We start from the raw sequence: 11,093 nt of genomic DNA, 5'->3' as shown, positions 1-11,093 counted from the left end.
GGGCAGAACAGACACAAAACTTGGTAATTTTGAGAAGCAAAATTTGCTCATTTTCTCAGATTTTTGCCCAAAAGCCAGCACTACTGGGAGCTGTGGCTAGGCTGCTACTCCAGGCAAGATAATACTGATGTGAGTTTCTAGGAGAGAAGTGCAAGGCTCAGCTCTAGGATATTTACCATGACAAAAATTTCCATCCAAGTCCAGATTATGGAGTGAGCTCACCCTTATTATATTTACTAGCAATTTGGGCAGTGGAGTAGAAAGTATACCCTTTAAGCGTGCTGATGACAAGTGAGGGGACTCCAGGCTTTCTGGTAGACAGCATTAGATTCAAAGCAATTTACAGAACATGAAGAAATGGTCTAGAAAAAAACAGAATGCAAAACAATGAGGACAAATGCAGAATTTATGTTTGGAGATTAATCAAAACTCTACAAGCTGGACTATCTGCTTAGGCTGCAGTACTGCAGTAAACAATCAAATGGCTGCTCAGGACACAAGCTGAACATCAGTCAGATGTCCTCTGCTGTTGTGAAAAGGGCAAACAGCAGAATGGGGTGTAGAAATAAGGCACAGGCTTCCAGGTAGGATGATTAACCCTACTGCTTTTGTAACATGTCTCCTGGGGTGGCATGTCTGCTCCAATACTGCACTTCGAGAAGGGGGGGGGACCTGCTGGACAGGGAGCAGAACAGAGGTTCAGAAAAATAAAACAAAAAAAGTAAAATTCTGTGAGATAGAGAGTTGTTCTGCCTAGGAGAAGGGCCACTGAAGGAAAAGTGGGGGTGATCACACACCTGACCTGTATCTGGAAAACAGAGTGCCCCAGCTAGAACTAGATCAGGAAGGTGTCAGGCATGAGACAACTCATCCTTTGGGCAGAGAGAAGCAGAGTCGTAGTTTGTTAGAGAGAGAAACTTGAAAAACATTGGAAAAGTACCTGCTGGGACTGCCAAGAATATGACCCCATCTGGGGCAGCAGATGGACTGCATGTCTTGAGTTGCCTTCTACCCCATCTCCTGAAATGCCACGGGAAATGCCCCTTTGAGTCATGACAGAGGATTTCAGGGGAGACCATCACCCTGCTGCCTGCACCAAGGCAGTCCCTCAGAGAGAGGAGATGTCTGTGCTAAGGCCTGTGCAGTGACTGTGCCATGAAAGCCAATGGATTAGATGCTGTTGAGGTGGGTTAGGCTGACATAAAAAGTCAGGGGCAATGCACCAGTTTAGACCTCCTTAGAATACAATGTGCAAAACCTGATAAAAGTCTGTTTAGAGGTCCTCTCCTCAGATCCCAGCAAGCCATCAGTCATGGCAATATGAAGCAGAAGAGTTGTGTGTTGGCAAAATGCAGAGTAGTGGGTAATAAGCCTTACCCAAAACAGCCTGAACATGCAGAGCATTGAAATTTTTGTATCCTTTAACACACTGTATCATTTCATTTTATCAGCAGCTACTAAGCAGTTGCCTTTTAAAAAATCAAAATCCAAGGTCAAGCACAGGGAGCATTTTCTGTCTTTTCTCGTGTCATCTTCAGTCCCATAGTGATGTGATTTCTTCTGTTTCTCTATTATTGAAAATCTTGATAAAATAAAATAGAACGACATTCACATTTAACAAAGTGCTGGTGTTTTAGCTGAAACTCGTGCCCTGATGGAGACAAATACGATACATCAGCTTACAGCAGAGGCCCCCAGCTCACCCAGGTGTGGTGAGTAAACCCAGTGCTCTGGTAATTCAAGTCCTGCAAAGCTCAGAGAGAGATCTTGAAGCACTTGGTGAAAGGTGGCATAGAAAGGCAAAGCAAGAGAAAGTCTCTGCAGAGAATAGTACCTCACTTTCATATATTTGATTTAGATGAGAACAAAATAGGCAGAGGAAAAAAATAGGTTAAAAAAAAAAAGAATGAAAAGTGTGAATTCCACAGGTTCAGTTGGCATGAATTATCTCTTTGAAGGCTATTTTAGCAATCTGCAGCTCCACCCAGTCTGAACTGTTGAAGATCCAGTTAATGGCCTGGGGATGATAATAAACATCATTTAAAGAGCACAAGACTCTTTCAATGCAGGGAAACTGCATGTCTCTCAGGGTGAGGCTGGCAGAGCTGCCTATGCAAGGGGGAACCAGAGGGAGCTGCCCTGCTGACAGAGCAGCTTCTCTATCATGAGGGATAGAATGGGAAGTGCTTGGCCTGAACACCTTCCCTGTTGAACAGCTCTCTGCCTGATAAAAAGGGCATTTGCTCCAAAAAATACAAGACCTTTGGCTCTGTGGCTAAGTGATGATTTGCAGGGCATTTCCTTGTGGATTTCTGCTTCTGTCTGTTTTGTCAAGGAATGTCCTCATTTCAATTTGAACAAAAATTACTTCTGCTTATTGCTTTATAATATTAAAATTCTACCTGATAATTTCAGCTACCTGTTTACCTTACCAGAAACAAGTGCTAAACAACTGCAACGACTAATTCACTGTTACATAATTTCAGTAACTGTATGAAGAAAAGATTTAGATGATCTTGGGAGATAAATTATACTTTTGAAATAGGAAGTATGTCCTAAATGGCTGAGGTCCCTTCCCTGTCCTGTTTGTTCTCCTCTTAGCACCAGCCCCAATGGAAAATTTCCAAAGCACAAGTGTAATTTCAAGCTCATTTCCAAAGCACGAGTGTAATTTCCAGAGGTGGGAACTGAAGGGGTTGGGGCTGCCGGTAGGAGCAGACAATGGGTGGTGCTGGTAGCAGGACCACTCAGGGTCCTTCTGCCAAGAGCCAGACAGGGCTTGTGAGGGAAATTTGCCAGTATTTGCCTAATAAGAAGGCTAATCTTTGGCTGTGTACATGAAATCCATGTGTTGAGGGCTATGATGCTACAAATCACTTTCTGAAGACAAAGCCTTGTTAGAGTGACCCAAGGCAAAAAGGGCAGACTTTCCTTCATGTGTCACAGCATCCTGCAAACAAATTACAAGAGCAACAGCACTACAAGAGAATATCTCTTCAGTGACTGAAAGCTTTCTTGTACACTGGAAGCCACATCAGCAGCATCCTTTGCTGAATCCTCTACTGACACATTACGGAACGCCAAGGAGCCTGCATCATCTTGGAACTGAAAAAAAACCCAACAAAATAATGAGGCAGCAAATTGGTCCTCTCTGTTTTCAGTCCCACTGAACTGGGTCATTTTCTGGAAACAGCCTATTACCTGAAACAATTATGGCTGTTGTCACATCTACAATGAGTTTAGTTTGGTTTTTAGTGTCTGCTGGGGAAACTTTAACTGGTGCAGCTGCTGTGTTTAGGACCACTTCATAGCTGGGTGCTCCTGTGGGGCTTTTTATTCACCAGTTTACGCTCTTGGCAGTGCTGCACCAATGTACCTGAGCACATGCTGGCTTTCAGCAGATAAATTGTCCCATTGTCTTTCCTCTCCCTATTTCCCAAGGGGCAACACACCTTCCGAAAGTTTAGCCATCATGTAAGGGCTGCAGGAGATTTTATCTTCTGTGCCCTGTAGTTGATGAGCACCAATTCACTTTGAGGACTAATATTAGGCATAAAATAGTGTCTCAGATCCATATGGGCTATTTTTGGAACTCTATCGAGCTACTTCTGTTCAGCCGATGTGGCAGCAGCACTGCTTATATTCCAGATTATATATGTAATTTTCCTAAGGTAAAATATCCCTTTCCAAAAGTTTTCATTAACAGTCTCTATTTCCTACATAATTAGATGACAGCACTTAACTGTGATTAATTTAGAGTTACAGTGCATTTAGGGATTAAAAAATGCTGCCCTTACCATTCTGTCTGAGGGAAGAAATACGAAGGGAGAACTGGAGTTGATTTCCCCATGTGATGAAGACACAGGATATCATTCTTGACAGAACAGAGCATCTCCCACTGGGTGGTCTGATAACAATGGTAATTAGGTATTCAATCACACACAGAGTAAGATCAGCCAAACAAATGCATGTCTGCTAAGGGAAATAACCCATGCAAAGATTATGTGTTTGCTGAACCAAAAGTAAAATGTATAATGAAAGCTCTTAAGACTCTGGAGCCTAACCCTTGCCCAAAAAAAAAAGCCTGTTCTCCTGCATAATTATTAATCAGAGCCATTTCTACTGCACCACACCGGGTGCTGTCATGCCTGAAGGTGTGATTCTGAAGGGAGTCTTTCACTCATGCCTGTGGATTTTAGGTCAGGTTTTGTGAAATGAGGATGGCCCCTGTGCTGGTTTGTGGACCCTCACGCCTGCTAAGCCTAATTACAGTTAGGTTCAGCAGTGATGCTGAGACACAACAAAAAGCCCTGCTATGGCCTCTTCCACCCCAATGCCCACAAAAGCCAATAGCCATCCCATCTGGAGGAGAGAGACATTGTCTGGAACCAACCACAAAGCAAAATAAAAATACTGGGCTTTGTTCTCCACTTCTGTATTTCAGACTGGAAATTTTTGAAGGAGGTTGTGTGGCCCAGGAGGGCAAACCCATCAGTCATCCTGTGCATACTGTTCACCCTGCCATCACAGAAGGAAGAATACAGTATTAAAAGATGATCCTATTTGTGATATGCACTCTCTGATAACTGGCTTTGCCTATAATACAAAGTTTTAAGAGGAAACATTTAATTAATAATCCTGCCACCAACTCATTCCAGTTTCCTTTCTATACAGCGACTAAGAGCCACATTAATACATGCACATGAAGTCCATGGAATTTTATTACATCAGGGAAAATGTCAGCCTCTCTGACTAATTAATTCAGCCTACCTGGAAGGCTGTTGAAACACAAAGTGAGTACCGTCCCTTTGGAAGCATTGCTGGAGACCAGCTTCAGCTGGTGACTGATTGCTGGGGACAGTGAGTGAAACACAACTTCACTGCAGGAATCCATGCACAGCTTCAGTGCCAGCCCCAGCCTATCTACCTCTGCTGCTGCCCTCTTACCCCCAGCCAGCCCCCACCACTGCTCACCATAAACCCTGGAGCCCACACACCCAAAGAAGGAGGCATCACCAGCTCACTTATCCAACATATCCCATGACTGCACAAGCACTGGGGTTGTTGAAAACATGTGGTTTAGGATGACAGGAGGAAGGTGGTGCTGCCAGCTCTTTTGACTGCGGCGTGCAATTAGAGTCACTTAAGCTGACTGCGGAACTACAGGGTGTTTTGCTCTCGCTCCAATGCTCGTAGAGGGGAGAAGAGTGAGGACAGCCTTAAAGTACAAAAAGTCCCTTGTTTTGTGAAGGATCACAATGGACTTCCAGTGGGCAGACTTAAGAGCTCCATGGACACGAAGTGGAGAAATGGATGGTAAAGAGAAAAGGTCCACAAACTGAGTTGAAAGTCACACTGCAGAATCATCCCTTATCCATATCGATCCCATATGAGGCTGGATAAGCCATTTAAACATGTGGTCCTTGTTAGTTTATTCTCAATTTCCCTAGTGCCTGACACGAGTCCCAGGGCCAGTTGCATGGGTGTGATAGGGGCCAATGTTTCCAAAGGTCTCTGTGCAATGAGGAGCTGCTGTAACCCTGGTGGAAGATACAGGGAGGATGCAGGGGTGCAGTAGCCACAAGGTCTCTCCACCTGATGATGGGACAAGATTTGGGCAAGCTAAGGAACATATCTCCATCTCCACGCAGAGCAGCTCTGTATGAATTGGTTTTCTATTAGTCACCATCTCTCAAGACTGGTCTGAAAACTTGTGTTTTATTTTCTTCTCTTCTCCTGTCCGGAGTTAGAAATGCAGAGGTGAGCCCAGGGTCTGCTTGAGACCCCAGTGCATGAAATCCCTGTCAGGTCTGGGTCACAGCACCAGGAAAGCCCATTTCTGTTTTACCTCAGGCACTGCCACTGCCAAGGAAGAATAAAAACCAGCAACTGCTGCACAGGTTCCCCATTGCTCAGGGGTATAATGGATTAAGTAGTGAATGCATTAAATGATCCCTAACTATAATTAGCTCCCTCTGTGCTTGTAACGCTACAGCCTCATACAAATGGTTTCTAATGACACATGCAGTGCCTAGGAACAGGGTAATAGCTATTTAAACAGTTGCTGATCCTTGAGCTGGTACATGACAGTGTATTTTACAATTATTGAGAAACTTTGGACATTTTTTAAAAGTGCTCTGAGCATTGACCTAGAGAAAAGCTTGGCTGGATGAGAGCAGAGAGGGTGCCCTTTCCCTAATGGTAACAGATAGATAATGATCTAGTTGTCAGACATTACTGTTGCCCCAGTCTTGATTGTCCCCATTACCACTCTTCCCTGCAGTATGATTAACAAAACAGATAGCCAGCTCCCAAGTCCTGCTGAGTACACGAGAGCCAAGACACTCTTCTGAAAAATACTCCTGTATGTACATACATACATAATGTTCAGGCATGAAAGCTTGCTCATTTAGTACTGCATCATAAACTCATCAGTGAGAAAAGACCCATCAAATGTACCAAGACATAAAGGCTGCTGGCCACACTGGGCAGCTGGTGCATGGACCAGGTTGCCAGCTCAAGGGCTGAAGACTGCAGTTTCAAAATTCAAGATGCAACTACTGTTTTTAAATAATAATAATCTCTTTTGATCTTGTTCCTCGAGCTAAGGATAATAAGGATAATAATGAGATTTTTATTCAAGAACAGTCTTTTGGCTTGAGAAGCACAGAAAATTGCAGATACTGTGAATTATGAAGCCCAAAAGCAAAAGCTCAAAATAAAACAAGTTTGCAATTTCAGCTACTCCAGTAATAACCAGCCAACACACTGTAGAAATTTTACTCACCAAAAATAAGCAGAAAGAGTGCCACATCATGCCAAAAGAAACATTCATTTATTTCATCAGATGAAATTTTTACTCTGTTAGAAATTTGATTTTAATGAAGACAGTATGTCATAACACTTTTCACCTGACCTTGAAATGACAACATTTCTTGTTCACTTTGGTGATCAGGTTTCACTTCACAGGAAATGGAGAATAAATTTAATTTCACCTTTTCTAAGCACATGCACTCGCACATACATACTAATTTAAATGTGATTTGCTGTTATTTGAATACTACAGGTCTGCCTCATCACACAGAGCTGCTGCCAGCAAAGCCTGATCTGCCCACTGAAGGCAAGACAGTGTGAATGACAGAGGGCAAAAGAGGAGTCCTCCAGCCAGCCAGTTCTAAGAGCTGGCATTTGAGCCAGTGACTGAGGTTTTCTACCAGTTTCCTAATTCACAGCCACATGGAGCCTCAGTCAGACAGGGAGTGAATGTATATGGCTGCAAAGCCATATTAAAACCTGCTTCTCTGCAAGGAAGACATAAATACATTTCATTTGAGTTCTTTACTCAAAGCAATATCAGAGGGAGAAGCAGAATTGCAGGTTTTCAGGTAAGCAGTATTTCTCCATTTTCAATTTGGAGGGTTCAAGATTGTGGTGAAGAACCGATCAGCAGTGGAAGAAAGCCAAACTGGGGATAAATCAAATATTCTAGTAAATTTGTCTAACATGATATGAAATATACTGGAGAGGCATAAATGTGGGTGACAGTGGTATCACTGAGCAGCAGAAAAGAGAGAAAACATGCAGACCCCTAGCTGTTGTGATTGTAAATCTGGATTGGTTTAAAACAAGCTTGACAGCCTTTCCCTAGTGCATCTTTTACTGCAAAGCTTCTATACCAGATCTAATATTCATGTTAAAAAGTATTAGCGTTTTAACTAAAACGTGGGGAAACTGTTCAGATTTCACTCTGAAGTGCTTCTGAGTAACAAAGAGATAATCATCTTGCTGACTTGTTACGATCAAATAATGCCTGTTGTGTTCCAGCTTTAATGAGTGGGTTTGTCAGAGTAAATTGGTCATGTTCTACGAGTTATCAGGATAAGGAAGAGTCATTCAGGTGACATGTTAAATGCCGTGAACTGAATTTCATTTTCCAAGACTGAATTAGGTACAATTCTGTCTTTTTTTCCAGGTTTAGTGTTTTTTTTTTGTTTTTCTTTTGGTTTGGTTTGGTTTTTTCCTAATGTGTTGATTTCACCCTGGATGTTTAATGTAGCATTGGTTAAGTTCAAAGATGCTGCTTCTGGGACAAGAGAGAAGATCTAGGCTTGATCTAGGCCCTGTCTAGCACTTCATGAAGTTTCTTTAAAATATTTTCTCACATGGAATTGGTTTGAATCTTGAAGAGTGGTACTCACCTGAAGTGGTGAAGACACACAGTGGTGCAGCTCTTGCCTCACTTGAGATATCCAAGGGTGAACTGGTCACCCTAGGCAACCTTTTGTATCAGTGGAAAGAAATAGGTATGACAAAAGAGTAAATAATTTATCTTAGAAACATCAGTTGTGAGTAGATATGTTATGTCTTGGAAGAACTTACTTCTCTCCTTTGATGATAAAGTGGGGCTTAGGAGGACTGGCTCCAATTTCAGCATTTAACTTTCTAGTAGTGGAAGTTAGATGATTTTCATGCTTGGTTACCATTTTTTCAGGTTAAAACACTACCAAGAAATGTTACGTCTTGATCTCCCTGTGGAGTGGTCCAAATGGGCTATGTCAGACAAGAAATCATTTCAGAGACAAGTCTACCTAGCTCCATTTGGCATAGAATGGGAAGCAAGCCTTCCCTCTGTGCTTTCCATTTTCCCTCTGCCTTTGAGAAACAGTCTTTAATAAATTAAATCAATTTTATGCTACTATGGAGCTTGATTTAAAAAAAAACCAATCCAAAACAAAATAACACCTCTCCCCCAAAATACAACACTCCAAAAAACCAAACCCAAAACATTCATACTAGTTTTATACTCTGATGACTCCAAGAGTATAAAATTATGTTCAGGGAACAATCTGTCAGGTTATAGGAGCATCAGGTCTTGAGATCTGTAACTAAACCTAACATCGTTTGGCTTTCATGAAGGCAGAATGACATCTCTGCTCCATGAGCACAAAACACTGATTAGCTCTGATTAGTGAAGGTAATATATGGATATGGTTCTACTTTCTGAAAGGCTAAGACTAGTTCACTTGCAAAATCTAAGCCCAAACTCCCTCTAGCTCTCTAAGTGTGTGCTTCCTACTCCTGAAGATCTGCAGATAAGTGGTGATTGTCTTCTTCAATGAAGGAAGCTAAACAAAGAAAGAGTAAAATTAATAATTATCAAAATTAAATGTAAAAGAGAGGAAAGGGTGAAATCAAACATTTCAATGGTGTTATCTAGGTCAGACTGGATACATTAGCAAATCCTCATTTCCTCTCACTACTGTGCCTTCTCAAACGTACACTTTCTCCAGCAACAAAAGGTTTAACTGACAACATTTGTTCCAACAAACCAATTAAAACTAAACATCTGATTTTTGTCTTAAGGAGACTTCTGTAAACATGGCATCTGAATGCACCAGCAATTTTACTGCTCAGTCCAGCCCTGCAGACCGATTGACAAGCTGCAAGGATGAAGATTTCTTACAGGTGAAATTGTATCTCTCCGTCCTTTACAGCCTAATCTTCCTGGTGTGCTTCCCAGGAAATATTGCGACAATTTTTGTTTACTGTTTTAAGATGAGACCCTGGAAAAGCAGCACCATCATTATGTTAAACCTGGCTATCACTGACCTACTGTATGTAGTCACACTTCCTTTCTTTATACACTATTATGCCAATGGAAATGACTGGATTTTTGGAGACTTCATGTGCAAGTTTATTCAGTTTTGTTTCTACTTCAACATGTACAGTGGTATTATCTTCCTTAGCAGCTTCAGCATCTTTCGCTTTTTGGTAGTTGTGCACCCAATGAAATCCCTATTTCTTCGGAAGCGGAGATGGGCAGTGGTGACCTGTGCAGTCGTTTGGATGATTTCCCTGGTGGCCCTCAGCCCCTTGGCCATCCTGATTGCCCCAAGTAACAGGCAGAACAAGACCATCTGCCCGGACCTGGTTACTGCTGAGGACTTCATCACAAGTCGCTGGTACAACTGGGGACTGACTGTGTTTGCCTTCCTCTTGCCATTGCTCACGGTGACTCTGTGCTACGTGCTCATCATTTGCATCTTGGCCACTGGGCTCCACACACAGGCTAGCTACAAACAAAAGGCTCGCAGGCTCACTGTTCTCCTCTTGCTGGTCTTCTATGTGTGCTTCCTCCCCTTCCATGTCTTTCAGGGGATTCATCTGGAGCTCCGAGTACAGCCAGTTAGCTGCCACTTGAAGAAAACTATCCTTTTAATGTTTATTATAGCTAAACCTTTAGCAGCATTAAATACTTTTGGAAATTTGCTGCTGTATGTAGTGTCAGGAGATAATTTCCAGCAGGCGATACTCTCACTCGTCAAGTTTTGGACAAACAAGAGTTTGAAGTAGAAGAAGTTGATGTAATTTAATATTTCTGGAGGAAGGATTGAAACCTGCCCTCAACCAGCCAGGCACAACCTCCCTGTCATTAGAGTACTCAGGTTAACCCAGCCAGTGCCACAGGAGAGTTAATCTGTTCTGGGTTACAAACTGATCATCGAAGGAGAAAATTTATGATTAAAAATAAAAAGTTTTAAATAAAATACTAATAAATAAAGTGTGAAACTTCTCAGAAATGTTTCTGCGGTTACTTCCTGAATCCATGGTAGCTCTTTTGGAGAATGGCCCATTCTATAAAAAAAATACTAGTCTATTAGTGGCAGATACAGATTTAGGATGGAAGTAATCCTAAATTAATTTTATTAACTTAAAATATAAGTGTAGTCTGAACTAGAGACCTGTCTGAGTTTCTTCCTAAGCCATGGAGAGCAGTAAGACCTTCTGGAGATCAAAACCTGTCTTAGGCCTGTAAGAGGTTCATCTCACCTCCCTGGAGACATTGACAGGGTAGGTATATGCATACAGCTAATCACCTTGTCCTCATTTTATAATTTTCCATTATAATGGAAAGAAATAAGCAGTTTTAGAGTGTGATTCACTGAATTATTCTTGATGTCTGCATTTGGACAAGGTGAATTGTGACCTAGAAGTACCTGTTTCTCTCCACTGACCACAAAATGTAAGTAGATCAGACACAGACTCAACTTTTCATGCCTGCTTTTAAAGAGCTGAGGCACAGCTCTAGTACT

At 42.0% G+C, this 11,093-nt stretch overlaps 1 protein-coding gene across 1 annotated transcript; it reads left to right on the top strand.

The window, feature by feature from the left end:
• Nucleotides 1–9,378: 9,378 nt before the first annotated feature.
• On the top strand, nucleotides 9,379–10,353 carry LOC119706220 (2-oxoglutarate receptor 1-like). The gene has a single exon (XM_038149543.1). It carries the CDS (start codon nucleotides 9,379–9,381, stop codon nucleotides 10,351–10,353), a length of 975 nt encoding a protein of 324 aa, XP_038005471.1.
• The last annotated feature ends 740 nt before the right edge of the window (nucleotides 10,354–11,093 follow it).

The sequence above is a fragment of the Motacilla alba genome, chromosome 1 (genome assembly GCF_015832195.1).
Source record: "Motacilla alba alba isolate MOTALB_02 chromosome 1, Motacilla_alba_V1.0_pri, whole genome shotgun sequence".
Lineage (NCBI taxonomy): Eukaryota > Metazoa > Chordata > Aves > Passeriformes > Motacillidae > Motacilla > Motacilla alba.
This window is presented reverse-complemented; position numbering and strand designations above follow the sequence as displayed.

Bases quoted from the DNA above. Each gene is read 5' to 3' on its own strand.
- LOC119706220 (XM_038149543.1), top strand. From the start codon at position 9,379: ATGGCATCTGAATGCACCAGCAATTTTACTGCTCAGTCCAGCCCTGCA.